Below are 14529 nucleotides of genomic sequence, written 5' to 3'. Positions count from 1 at the left end.
AACACCATTCATCTCCCCCATAGGGTCTCTGTCCACTGAACCACGGAGGAGTTAGTTCCTACAGAAACACCATTCATCTCCCCCATAGGGTCTCTGTCCACTGAACCACGGAGGAGTTAGTTCCTACAGAAACACCATTCATCTCCCCCATAGGGTCTCTGTCCAATGAACCACGGAGGAGTTAGTTCCTACAGAAACACCATTCATCTCCCCCATAGGGTCTCTGTCCACTGAACCACGGAGGAGTTAGTTCCTACAGAAACACCATTCATCTCCCCCATAGGGTCTCTGTCCACTGAACCACGGAGGAGTTAGTTCCTACAGAAACACCATTCATCTCCCCCATAGGGTCTCTGTCCACTGAACCACGGAGGAGTTAGTTCCTACAGAAACACCACTCATCTCCCCCATAGGGTCTCTGTCCAATGAACCACGGAGGAGTTAGTTCCTACAGAAACACCATTCATCTCCCCCATAGGGTCTCTGTCCAATGAACCACGGAGGAGTTAGTTCCTACAGAAACACCATTCATCTCCCCCATAGGGTCTCTGTCCAATGAACCACGGAGGAGTTAGTTCCTACAGAAACACCATTCATCTCCCCCATAGGGTCTCTGTCCAATGAACCACGGAGGAGTTAGTTCCTACAGAAACACCATTCATCTCCCCCATAGGGTCTCTGTCCAATGAACCACGGAGGAGTTAGTTCCTACAGAAACACCATTCATCTCCCCCATAGGGTCTCTGTCCAATGAACCACGGAGGAGTTAGTTCCTACAGAAACACCATTCATCTCCCCCATAGGGTCTCTGTCCAATGAACCACGGAGGAGTTAGTTCCTACAGAAACACCATTCATCTCCCCCATAGGGTCTCTGTCCAATGAACCACGGAGGAGTTAGTTCCTACAGAAACACCATTCATCTCCCCCATAGGGTCTCTGTCCAATGAACCACGGAGGAGTTAGTTCCTACAGAAACACCATTCATCTCCCCCATAGGGTCTCTGTCCAATGAACCACGGAGGAGTTAGTTCCTACAGAAACACCATTCATCTCCCCCATAGGGTCTCTGTCCAATGAACCACGGAGGAGTTAGTTCCTACAGAAACACCATTCATCTCCCCCATAGGGTCTCTGTCCAATGAACCACGGAGGAGTTAGTTCCTACAGAAACACCATTCATCTCCCCCATAGGGTCTCTGTCCAATGAACCACGGAGGAGTTAGTTCCTACAGAAACACCATTCATCTCCCCCATAGGGTCTCTGTCCACTGAACCACGGAGGAGTTAGTTCCTACAGAAACACCATTCATCTCGCCCATAGGGTCTCTGTCCAATGAACCACGGAGGAGTTAGTTCCTACAGAAACACCATTCATCTCCCCCATAGGGTCTCTGTCCAATGAACCACGGAGGAGTTAGTTCCTACAGAAACACCATTCGTCTCCCCCATAGGGTCTCTGTCCAATGAACCACGGAGGAGTTAGTTCCTACAGAAACACCATTCATCTCCCCCATAGGGTCTCTGTCCAATGAACCACGGAGGAGTTAGTTCCTACAGAAACACCATTCATCTCCCCCATAGGGTCTCTGTCCAATGAACCACGGAGGAGTTAGTTCCTACAGAAACACCATTCATCTCCCCCATAGGGTCTCTGTCCAATGAACCACGGAGGAGTTAGTTCCTACAGAAACACCATTCATCTCCCCCATAGGGTCTCTGTCCACTGAACCACGGAGGAGTTAGTTCCTACAGAAACACCATTCATCTCCCCCATAGGGTCTCTGTCCACTGAACCACGGAGGAGTTAGTTCCTACAGAAACACCATTCATCTCCCCCATAGGGTCTCTGTCCAATGAACCACGGAGGAGTTAGTTCCTACAGAAACACCATTCATCTCCCCCATAGGGTCTCTGTCCACTGAACCACGGAGGAGTTAGTTCCTACAGAAACACCATTCATCTCCCCCATAGGGTCTCTGTCCACTGAACCACGGAGGAGTTAGTTCCTACAGAAACACCATTCATCTCCCCCATAGCGTCTCTGTCCAATGAACCACGGAGGAGTTAGTTCCTACAGAAACACCATTCATCTCCCCCATAGGGTCTCTGTCCAATGAACCACGGAGGAGTTAGTTCCTACAGAAACACCATTCATCTCCCCCATAGGGTCTCTGTCCAATGAACCACGGAGGAGTTAGTTCCTACAGAAACACCATTCATCTCCCCCATAGGGTCTCTGTCCAATGAACCACGGAGGAGTTAGTTCCTACAGAAACACCATTCATCTCCCCCATAGGGTCTCTGTCCAATGAACCACGGAGGAGTTAGTTCCAACAGAAACACCATTCATCTCCCCCATAGGGTCTCTGTCCAATGAACCACGGAGGAGTTAGTTCCTACAGAAACACCATTCATCTCCCCCATAGGGTCTCTGTCCAATGAACCACAGAGGAGTTAGTTCCTACAGAAACACCATTCATCTCCCCCATAGGGTCTCTGTCCAATGAACCACGGAGGAGTTAGTTCCTACAGAAACACCATTCATCTCCCCCATAGGGTCTCTGTCCAATGAACCACGGAGGAGTTAGTTCCTACAGAAACACCATTCATCTCCCCCATAGGGTCTCTGTCCACTGAACCACGGAGGAGTTAGTTCCTACAGAAACACCATTCATCTCCCCCATAGGGTCTCTGTCCACTGAACCACGGAGGAGTTAGTTCCTACAGAAACACCATTCATCTCCCCCATAGGGTCTCTGTCCACTGAACCACGGAGGAGTTAGTTCCTACAGAAACACCATTCATCTCCCCCATAGGGTCTCTGTCCAATGAACCACGGAGGAGTTAGTTCCTACAGAAACACCATTCATCTCCCCCATAGGGTCTCTGTCCAATGAACCACGGAGGAGTTAGTTCCTACAGAAACACCATTCATCTCCCCCATAGGGTCTCTGTCCAATGAACCACGGAGGAGTTAGTTCCTACAGAAACACCATTCATCTCCCCCATAGGGTCTCTGTCCAATGAACCACGGAGGAGTTAGTTCCTACAGAAACACCATTCATCTCCCCCATAGGGTCTCTGTCCAATGAACCACGGAGGAGTTAGTTCCTACAGAAACACCATTCATCTCCCCCATAGGGTCTCTGTCCAATGAACCACGGAGGAGTTAGTTCCTACAGAAACACCATTCATCTCCCCCATAGGGTCTCTGTCCAATGAACCACGGAGGAGTTAGTTCCTACAGAAACACTGTTTACTAGGACATGGGGTGGGGGGGGGGGGGGGGGGCAGCGTAGCAACAACAGAACTTCCCACAGTCTTACTGTAACCCCGCCCCCTGTCCTCAGGCCAGTCTCTGATTGGCTGACAGCCTCGTGGCGTGTTCCATCCATCCGAGCATGCAGGGGGGGGTTTAACAGACTGACGATCCAACGCCCTCACTCACACACACACACACTCTCTCTCTCTCTCTCTCTCTCTCTCTCTCTCTCTGAGCCCATCCAGTCCGGTGTTCAGTGACGCCGCATCTTGACCTTGCGTGACACGTCGCCGTCTTGGCTCCGCCTCCAGTAGTTCTCGGAGCTGTTGCTACGGCGATGAAGGCGGGACGAAGAGGAGGAGTGACGATTCTCCTCCTTATCCATCTCCAGAACCCTCGGTCTGACAGAGAGAGAAGAAGAGTTAGGGGGGAGGGGCTCTAGTCCTGTATCTCAGGTAGGAGGAGTTAGGGGAGGGGCTCTAGTCCTGTATCTCAGGTAGGATGAGTTAGGGGAGGGGCTCTAGTCCTGTGTCTCAGGTAGGAGGAGTTAGGGGAGGGGCTCTAGTCCTGTATCTCAGGTAGGAGGAGTTAGGGGAGGGGCTCTAGTCCTGTATCTCAGGTAGGAGGAGTTAGGGGAGGGGCTCTAGTCCTGTATCTCAGGTAGGAGGAGTTAGGGGAGGGGCTCTAGTCCTGTATCTCAGGTAGGAGGAGTTAGGGGAGGGGCTCTGGTCCTGTATCTCAGGTAGGAGGAGTTCGGGGAGGGCTCTAGTCCTGTATCTCAGGTAGGAGGAGTTAGGTGAGGGGCTCTGGTCCTGTGTGTGAGTGTATGTCTACCAGTGTGTGAGTACCTGTGTGTGAGTGTGTGTCTACCAGTGTGTGAGTACCTGTGTGTGAGTGTATGTCTACCAGTGTGTGAGTACCTGTGTGTGAGTGTGTCTACCAGTGTGTGAGTACCTGTGTATGAGTGTATGTCTACCAGTGTGTGAGTACTTGTGTGTGAGTGTATGTCTCCCAGTGTGTGAGTACCTGTGTGTGAGTGTGTGTCTACCTGTGTGTCTACCAGTGTGTGAGTACCTGTGTGTGAGTGTATGTCTCCCAGTGTGTGAGTACCTGTGTGTGTGTGTGTCTACCTGTGTGTCTACCAGTGTGTGAGTACCTGTGTGTGAGTGTGTCTACCAGTGTGTGAGTACCTGTGTATGAGTGTATGTCTACCAGTGTGTGAGTACTTGTGTGTGAGTGTATGTCTCCCAGTGTGTGAGTACCTGTGTGTGAGTGTGTGTCTACCTGTGTGTCTACCAGTGTGTGAGTACCTGTGTGTGAGTGTGTGTCTACCAGTGTGTGAGTACCTGTGTGTGAGTGCATGTCTACCAGTGTGTGAGTACCTGTGTGTGAGTGCATGTCTACCAGTGTGTGAGTACATGTCTACCAGTGTGTGAGTACCTGTGTGTGAGTGTATGTCTCCCAGTGTGTGAGTACCTGTGTGTCTACCAGTGTGTGAGTACATGTCTACCAGTGTGTGAGTACCTGTGTGTGAGTGTATGTCTCCCAGTGTGTGAGTACCTGTGTGTCTCCCAGTGTGTGAGTACCTGTGTGCAGCGTCTGGGTCAGCTCTGCGGTGAGAGCGTTTGGCCTTCAGAGGGGCGTGTCTCTCAGGGGGGGAGGGGTTAGGGGAGGGGCTCTGGTCTACACGGGGAGCATCTGGTCTCGTCCTGCACACACCCATACCATACCACACCATACACACACACACACACACACACACACACACACACACACACACACACACACACACACACACACACACACACACACAGAGAGAGAAAGAGAGAGTTAGTGCAATAGCCTGACGCCACAGTCAACCTGCTAACTCTTGGTTGTCATGGTGACAGACATACTTCCTGAGGATGATGACGGCTCGTCTCTCCTTGATGTCCTGGGGGCGGATACAGTGGGTGATGTCATCAGCCGCGTAGCCACTGAGAGGAGAGAGAACACTATGACATCACACATCTCCCTCTCACACTCTCTCTCTCTCCACCTCCCTCGCCTACCTGAGGACAGTAACACTTCCTCTCCTGACAGGAAGCTCCAGGACGGGCTCAGACACTCGGATTGGTTTAAACTGGAAGCGGCAGCCGAAGCAGAGGGCCGAGTCTGAGAAGAAGGACACGGATACGATTGGCCGGGCGAAGATGTGGAGCGGGTCGACATGTGACACGATGCAGCCGCCTGGTTGGTAGTCGTTGATCACCGCTGAGTTCACAAAACCTACAGGACAACAACAACAACATCAACAACAGGCTTTTCCCGGAGACAGGAAGTGGGCTGGAGCACGTTAAGGTCAAATCTGAGACAGGAAGTGGGCTGGAGCACGTTAAGGTAAAATCTGAGACAGGAAGTGGGCTGGGGCACAGTTAAGGTCAAATCGGAGACAGGAAGTGGGCTGGAGCACGTTAAGGTCAAATCTGAGACAGGAAGTGGGCTGGAGCACGTTAAGGTCAAATCGGAGACAGGAAGTGGGCTGGAGCACGTTAAGGTAAAATCTGAGACAGGAAGTGGGCTGGAGCACAGTTAAGGTCAAATCGGAGACAGGAAGTGGGCTGGCGCACGTTAAGGTAAAATCTGAGACAGGAAGTGGGCTGGAGCACAGTTAAGGTCAAATCGGAGACAGGAAGTGGGCTGGAGCACGTTAAGGTCAAATCGGAGACAGGAAGTGGGCTGGAGCACGTTAAGGTAAAATCTGAGACAGGAAGTGGGCTGGGGTAACGAGCAGGATGTTAGAGGTTAAAAGTTATTACCTTCAGGTACGACCCCGCTGGCGACCAGTTTAGTGATGACGAGGTCGTGAACCCAGGTCGGGATGTCGTCCACCTCTCCTTTAGGGTACAATCTCTCCTGACCAGGTCCTCTCTTCTCTAGCTGGGCCCCGTATGTATAGCCCTGGAAGACGAGGTGAGAGAGAGAGGAAGAGAGGGGTTTAGAGACAGAGAGAGAGAGGAAGAGAGGGGTTTAGAGACAGAGAGAGGGAGGAAGAGAGGGGTTTAGAGACAGAGAGAGGGAGGAAGAGAGGGGTTTAGAGACAGAGAGAGGGAGGAAGAGAGGGGTTTAGAGACAGAGAGAGGGAGGAAGAGAGGGGTTTAGAGACAGAGAGAGGGAGGAAGAGAGGGGTTTAGACAGAGAGAGGAAGTTAGAGACAGAAAGAGGGAGGAAGAGAGGGGTTTAGACAGAGAGATGAAGTTAGAGACAGAGAGAGGAAGAGAGGGGTTTAGACAGAGAGAGGAAGTTAGAGACAGAAAGAGGGAGGAAGAGAGGGGTTTAGAGACAGAGAGAGGAAGTTAGAGACAGAAAAGGGAGAAAGAGAGGGGTTTAGACAGAGAGAGGAAGAGAGGGGTTTAGAGACAGAGAGAGGAAGAGAGGGGTTTAGAGACAGAGAAGGAGGAAGAGAGGGGTTTAGAGACAGAGAGGGAGGAAGAGAGGGGTTTAGAGACAGAGAGAGGGAGGAAGAGAGGGGTTTAGAGACAGAGAGAGGAAGAGAGGGGTTTAGAGACAGAGCAAAAGAGAGGTGAGGAGAGAAAGATAGGAGTGTTAGAGACAGAGAGGAAGATGGGAGGGTAGAGACCGAGAGAGGAACAACAGGTGCGTGACCTCACCTCTCCAAAGAAATATTTGTTCCGTAGCGGTGCCCGATCTACGGTGTGTTCCCGGTAAAGCCCCGCTTCTCCGTTAGCAACCACCTCATTTATCTTGCCCTCAATGACATCACAGTCCTCTTTAGAGAAGACCTCTACCTGAACAATGCCACTCTGGACACGCCTCGCCTCCTGGAGGGAGATGGGGGGGAGAGAGAGATGGAGAGACAGAGAGGTGGATGGAGGGAGGGCGAGAGAGATGGGGAGAGAGAGAGATGGAGGGAGAGATGGGGAGAGAGAGAGATGGAGGGAGGGCGAGAGAGATGGAGGGAGAGAGAGATGGAGGGAGAGAGAGATGGAGGGAGAGAGATGGAGGGAGAGAGATGGAGATGGAGGGAGAGATGGAGGGAGAGAGAGAGAGATGGAGGGAGGGCGAGAGAGATGGAGGGAGAGAGAGAGAGATGGAGGGAGAGAGAGAGAGATGGAGGGAGAGAGATGGAGGGAGAGAGATGGAGGGAGAGAGATGGAGATGGAGGGAGATGGAGGGAGAGAGAGAGAGATGGAGGGAGAGAGAGATGGAGGGAGAGAGAGAGATGGAGGGAGAGAGAGATATGGAGGGAGAGAGAGAGATGGAGGGAGAGAGATGAGGGAGAGAGAGATGGAGAGAGAGAGATGAGGGAGAGAGAGATGGAGAGAGAGAGAGATGGAGAGAGAGATGGAGGGAGAGAGATGGAGGGAGGGAGAGATGGAGGGAGGGAGAGATGGAGGGAGGGAGAGATGGAGGGAGAGAGATGGAAGGAGAGATGGAGGGAGAGAGATGGATGGAAGGAAGGAGAGATGGAGGGAGAGAGAGAGAGAAAGAAAGTGGGGGGGAAAGACAGAAATATTGATTCATACTTTGAATTGGATTCATCTCAGAGAAGTTCAGTGTCAACAGCAGGTCCAGGGTCATCATACCTGCTCACGGGACTCCACAGGCTCGACCTCATCCTCGGAGGAATCTCGGTGCTTCCGCTTCCGGCCGTTCCCGTTACTACTACCTCCGTCGGTAACTTTAACTTTCCTATTTTTGTAGCTGTCGTCCTTATCGGTAACTTTGTTTTTGTAATTGTCCCGGTGAGGAGTCATGGACTTCAGCTTTTCCCGCAGGTCGGAGAAACCACTGGCTGACATGTTTTATTTTATATATAAATGAACAATATGAAATGTAGGAGTTGGTTATATTATAGTTATTTAACTTCCATAATTGTCCGTCTGTAGACGCGGGGACCGGGAGGCTCCCGGTGACCGTCCTCACGGTAGTTATGTTGTGATGTGGCTAACAACTTAGCTCACTTAAAACGGGTTGTTTTCCAACCAACAAAAGTCGACGATTCAAGTAGTAAATGTATACTATTTTTACGAGTTAAATGACACGGAATTCACCTGCGTCTATTAGTTTAGTCGTTGCGTTATTCCTGTCCTGTTATTTGACTATTTTCATGTGAATACAGGCTAGATAGTTAGCATGGCTAACTGGTTAGCAACCCGCTCAGCAACAGTGTCGGAAGTACAAAAACGGCATTTCAAGTGACGAGGCAAAATCGGTAAAAACAAAAAAAAATAATGATGTTCTTACGGTGTTGTCTTGTCCATATGATTTTTAACGGAAGCTTTTTATTTTATTTTTAAATCGTTATTATATAAGTAAAACTCGTTAAAAAAACAAAACAACACCTCTAGTTATGAACACCACGCATTTCTCATTCCTCTGACCCGGGGGTCTGAACCAACTACAGACTCGGGGACTTTCTTCTTGGCGGATCGCGTCCAACTGTTAGGTGTGTTTTTAATACACTGCCACCTACCGGACTGGAGTGAGAGAGCAGTTCACCGACGTGGTCGGTCTGTTTAGTTGATCTATTTTTATTTCACCTTTATTTAACCAGAACAAGTTCTCATTTACAACTGCGACCCTGACCAAGAATAAAGCAAAGCAGTTCGACACAAAACAACAACACAGAGTTACACATGGAGTAAAACAAAACATACAGTCAATAATACAGTAGAAACATGAGTCTTAAATACGATGTGAGCCAATGAGGTGAGATAAGGGAGGTGAAGGCAAAAAAGATCTACATTCAATTCCCCTTCATTAGTCTTGTTCCTCTAAGAAATAAAGTAAATAGAGCCCCTTGACATCACCGTCTGTACTCATCTTTAAAAAGCCACTTACCCCATTCCCACACACTTTGACCCCTATCTGCTCGTTTCACCATGCCAACGGTCTGATAGGACGGGACACCCCCCCCCCCCCCCTCAACACACTAACTCTTCTGAAGTCAACATTTCATATACCCCAAAATACATCTCTGCAGTTGCCACCACAGCATCTATTTTTTCCTGTTGTTTTTACATTCCGTTTATGTGGTACAGTGTTATAACCATTGTTATGAATGCTAAGATCTGTCTCAGCCTCCAGTATTTATGCTGCAGTAGTTTATGTGGTACAGTGTTATAACCATTGTTATGAATGCTAAGATCTGTCTCAGCCTCCAGTATTTATGCTGCAGTAGTTTATGTGGTACAGTGTTATAACCATTGTTATGAATGCTAAGATCTGTCTCAGCCTCCAGTATTTATGCTGCAGTAGTTTATGTGTTACAGTTTTATATCCATTGTTATGAATGCTAAGAAGCCAACCTTTACTGAAGTATAAATCAAGCGTTGGCTGATCCCTAATGCGCTGGAACAAATTCTACTACTCACAGGGATCCTCTTAGGATCCCCCTCGACTTTCTTCACTGCCTCAGCATACAACACCTTCTGCATGACCCTGACTCTGACTCTGGCCATTTTAACCTGCCTCTCTCACACCGGAGACTTTCTGATCCCCAGCAACATCACCCCCTCCACAGTTAACACACACAACATTATCCACCTTCAGATACCCAGCAACATCACCCCCTCTACAGTTAACACACACAACATTATCCACCTTCAGATACCCAGCAACATCACTCCCCTCTACAGTTAACTTACACAACATTATCCACCTTCAGATACCCAGCAACATCACCCCCTCCACAGTTAACACACACAACATTATCCACCTTCTGATACCCAGCAACATCACCCTCTCTTCAGTTAACACACACAACATTATCCACCTTCTGATACCCAGCAACATCACCCCCTCCACAGTTAACACACACAACATTATCCACCTTCAGATACCCAGCAACATCACCCCCTCTACAGTTAACACACACAACATTATCCACCTTCAGATACCCAGCAACATCACTCCCCTCTACAGTTAACACACACAACATTATCCACCTTCAGATACCCAGCAACATCACCCCCTCTACAGTTAACACACACAACATTATCCACCTTCTGATACCCAGCAACATCACCCCCTCTACAGTTAACACACACAACATTATCAAACTTCAGATACCCAGCAACATCACCCCCTCTACAGTTAACACATGTAACAGTATAATTTTTAAACCGTCCCCTCGCCCATACCCGGGCGCGAACCAGGGACCTTCTGCACACATCAACAACTGACGCCTACGAAGCGTCGTTACCCATCGCTCCACAAAAGCCGCGGGAACTACTACTTCAAGGTCTCAGAGCAAGTGACGTCACTGATTGAAACGCTATTTAGCGCCCACGCTAACTAAGCTAGCCGTTTCACATCCGTTACACTCACCCCCCTTTTGACCTTCCTCCTTTTCCGCAGCAACCAGTAATCCGGGTCACGGCACCAATGTAACAGTATAATTTTTAAACCGTCCCCTCGCCCATACCCGGGCGCGAACCAGGGACCTTCTGCACACATCAACAACTGACGCCTACGAAGCGTCGTTACCCATCGCTCCACAAAAGCCGCGGCCCTTGCAGAGCAAGGGGAACTACTACTTCAAGGTCTCAGAGCAAGTGACGTCACTGATTGAAACGCTATTTAGCGCCCACGCTAACTAAGCTAGCCGTTTCACATCCGTTACACACACACAACATTATCCACCTTCAGATACCCAGCAACATCACCCCCTCTACAGTTAACACACACAACATTATCCACCTTCAGATACCCAGCAACATCACTCCCCTCTACAGTTAAATTACACAACATTATCCACCTTCTGATACCCAGCAACATCACCCCCTCTACAGTTAACACACACAACATTATCCACCTTCAGATACCCATTGAGGAGAGGAGTAAAACTCATCCATTCATCTATTAACAAGTTGACTCTCTCAATAACAGGTAAACTCATCCATTCATCTATTAACAAGTTGACTCTGTCTAACAGGTAGACTCATCCATTTACCTATTAACAAGTTGACTATCTCTCTAACAGGTAAACTCATCCATTCACCTATTAACAAGTTGACTCTGTCTAACAGGTAAACTCATCCATTTATCTATTAACAAGTTGACTATCTCTCTAACAGGTAAACTCATCCATTCACCTATTAAGAAATTCACACTCTATAACAGGTAAACTCATCCATTCACCTATTATATAACAATCATGGTGAATCAAACAATCATCCCTCATGGTGATTTATCATGCTCTGTTCCCTTTACCATGCTCTGGCCTCTCATGGTGATTTATCATGCTCTAGTCCCTTTACCATGCTCTGGCCTCTCATGGTGATTTATCATGCTCTAGTCCCTTTACCATGCTCTGGCCTCTCATGGTGATTTATCATGCTCTAGTCCCTTTACCATGCTCTGGCCTCTCATGGTGATTTATCATGCTCTAGTCCCTTTACCATGCTCTGGCCTCTCATGGTGATTTATCATGCTCTAGTCCCTTTACCATGCTCTGGCCTCTCATGGTGATTTATCATGCTCTGGTCCCTTTACCATGCTCTGGCCTCTCATGGTGATTTACCATGCTCTGGCCCCTTTACCATGCTCTGGTCCCTTTACCATGCTCTGGCCCCTTTACCATGCTCTGGTCCCTCTGGTCCCTTTACCATGCTCTGGCCCCTTTACCATGCTCTGGGCCCTTTACCATGCTCTGGTCCCTTTACCATGCTCTGGCCCCTTTACCATGCTCTGGCCCCTTTACCATGCTCTGGTCCCTCTGGTCCCTTTACCATGCTCTGGTCCCTTTACCATGCTCTGGTCCCTCTGGTCCCTTTACCATGCTCTGGTCCCTTTACCATGCTCTGGTCCCTTTACCATGCTCTGGTCCCTCTGGTCCCTTTACCATGCTCTGGTCCCTTTACCATGCTCTGGTCCCTTTACCATGCTCTGGTCCCTTTACCATGCTCTGGTCCCTCTGGCCCCTTTACCATGCTCTGGTCCCTCTGGCCCCTTTACCATGCTCTGGTCCCTTTAACGTGCTCTGGTCCCTTTACCATGCTCTGGTCCCTTTACCATGCTCTGGCCCCTTTACCATGCTCTGGTCCCTCTGGTCCCTTTACCATGCTCTGGTCCCTTTACCATGCTCTGGTCCCTCTGGTCCCTCTGGTCCCTTTACCATGCTCTGGTCCCTTTACCATGCTCTGGTCCCTTTACCATGCTCTGGTCCCTCTGGTCCCTCTGGTCCCTTTACCATGCTCTGGTCCCTTTAACGTGCTCTGGTCCCTTTACCATGCTCTGGTCCCTCTGGTCCCTTTACCATGCTCTGGTCCCTCTGGCCCCTTTACCATGCTCTGGTCCCTCTGGTCCCTTTACCATGCTCTGGCCCCTTTACCATGCTCTGGCCCCTTTACCATGCTCTGGTCCCTCTGGTCCCTTTACCATGCTCTGGTCCCTTTACAACACAGTAATTTAGTGGTGATATTGTCCCTTTACAACACAGTAATTTAGTGGGGATATTGTCCCTTTACAACACAGTAATTTAGTGGTGATATTTTCCCTTTACAATACAGTAATTTAGTGCTGATATTGTCCCTTTACAACACAGTAATTTAGTGCTGATATTGTCCCTTTACAACACAGTAATTTAGTGGCGATATTATTGACTACTGTCTTCTATAGGGATTTAGTGGTGATACTGTCCCTTTACAACACAGTATTTTAGTGGTGATATTGTCCCTTTACAATACAGTAATTTAGTGGTGATATTGTCCCTTTACAACACAGTAATTTAGTGGTGATATTGTCCCTTTACAATACAGTAATTTAGTGGTGATATTGTCCCTTTACAACACAGTAATTTAGTGCTGATATTGTCCCTTTACAATACAGTAATTTAGTGGTGATATTGTCCCTTTACAACACAGTATTTTAGTGCTGATATTGTCCCTTTACAATACAGTAATTTAGTGGTGATATTGTCCCTTTACAACACAGTCATTTAGTGCTGATATTGTCCCTTTACAACACAGTAATTTAGTGGTGATATTGTCCCTTTACAACACAGTAATTTAGTGGGGATATTGGCCCTTTACAATACAGTAATTTAGCAGAAGTTTTTTTTATCGGGGCGGCAGGGTAGCCTAGTTGTTAGAGCGTTGGACTAGTAACCGGAAGGTTGCAAGTTCAAACCCCGGACTGACAAGGTACAAATCTGTCGTTCTACCCCTGAACAGGCAGTTAACCCACTAGGCTGTCATTGAAAATAAGAATTTGTTCTTAACTTGCCTAGTTAAATAAAGGTTAAATAAAGGTTAAATAAAGGTTAAATAAAGGTTAAATAAAGGTTAAATAAAAATAAAAAATCCTGAAAGATGTACAGCATTTTTATTCAAGTGTATTCATTAACAAACTAAACAACATCCACATGATACAAACATGGTCCAGTAAACAGTCTGACAAACTAAACAACATCCACATGATGTAAACAGTCTGACAAACTAAACAACATCCACATGATGTAAACAGTCTGACAAACTAAACAACATCCACATGATGTAAACAGTCTGACAAACTAAACAACATCCACATGATGTAAACAGTCTGACAAACTAAACAACATCCACATGATGTAAACAGTCTGACAAACTAAACAACATCCACATGATGTAAACATGGCCCAGTAAACAGTCTGACAAACTAAACAACATCCACATGATGTAAACAGTCTGACAAACTAAACAACATCCACATGATGTAAACATGGCCCAGTAAACAGTCTGACAAACTAAACAACATCCACATGATGTAAACAGTCTGACAAACTAAACAACATCCACATGATACAAACAGTCTGACAAACTAAACAACATCCACATGATGTAAACATGGCCCAGTAAACAGTCTGACAAACTAAACAACATCCACATGATGTAAACAGTCTGACAAACTAAACAACATCCACATGATGTAAACAGTCTGACAAACTAAACAACATCCACATGATGTAAACAGTCTGACAAACTAAACAACATCCACATGATGTAAACAGTCTGACAAACTAAACAACATCCTCGTGATGTAAACAGTCTGACAAACTAAACAACATCCACATGATGTAAACAGTCTGACAAACTAAACAACATCCACATGATACAAACAGTCTGACAAACTAAACAACATCCACATGATGTAAACAGTCTGACAAACTAAACAACATCCACATGATGTAAACAGTCTGACAAACTAAACAACATCCACATGATGTAAACAGTCTGACAAACTAAACAACATCCACATGATGTAAACAGTCTGACAAACTAA

The 14529-nt window shown here is 47.7% G+C and overlaps 1 protein-coding gene across 1 annotated transcript; it reads right to left on the bottom strand.

The window, feature by feature from the left end:
- Window positions 1-3240: 3240 nt before the first annotated feature.
- On the bottom strand, window positions 3241-8663 carry LOC139370004 (RNA demethylase ALKBH5-like). The gene is made up of 7 exons (XM_071109283.1): window positions 7851-8663; window positions 6915-7085; window positions 6063-6204; window positions 5316-5532; window positions 5160-5240; window positions 4851-4973; window positions 3241-3665 (listed from the first exon to the last, which is right to left on the bottom strand). Exons 1-7 carry the CDS (start codon window positions 8064-8066, stop codon window positions 3518-3520), a joined length of 1098 nt encoding a protein of 365 aa, XP_070965384.1. The 5' UTR covers window positions 8067-8663; the 3' UTR covers window positions 3241-3517.
- Between the last annotated feature and the right edge of the window lie 5866 nt (window positions 8664-14529).

Source organism: Oncorhynchus clarkii, chromosome 17, assembly GCF_045791955.1.
Source record: "Oncorhynchus clarkii lewisi isolate Uvic-CL-2024 chromosome 17, UVic_Ocla_1.0, whole genome shotgun sequence".
Lineage (NCBI taxonomy): Eukaryota > Metazoa > Chordata > Actinopteri > Salmoniformes > Salmonidae > Oncorhynchus > Oncorhynchus clarkii.
Note: the sequence above shows the minus strand (reverse complement) of the source record. Positions and strands in the feature narration are given on the sequence as shown.

Excerpts from the sequence above, each read along its gene's own strand:
- LOC139370004 (XM_071109283.1), bottom strand. The coding sequence starts at position 8,066 with ATGTCAGCCAGTGGTTTCTCCGACCTGCGGGAAAAGCTGAAGTCCATG. Across the intron at positions 6,205-6,914 it reads ACAAATATTTCTTTGGAGAG|GGCTATACATACGGGGCCCA; the intron begins GTGAGGTCACGC and ends CTCGTCTTCCAG. Across the intron at positions 5,241-5,315 it reads GGAAGTGTTACTGTCCTCAG|TGGCTACGCGGCTGATGACA; the intron begins GTAGGCGAGGGA and ends CTCTCCTCTCAG.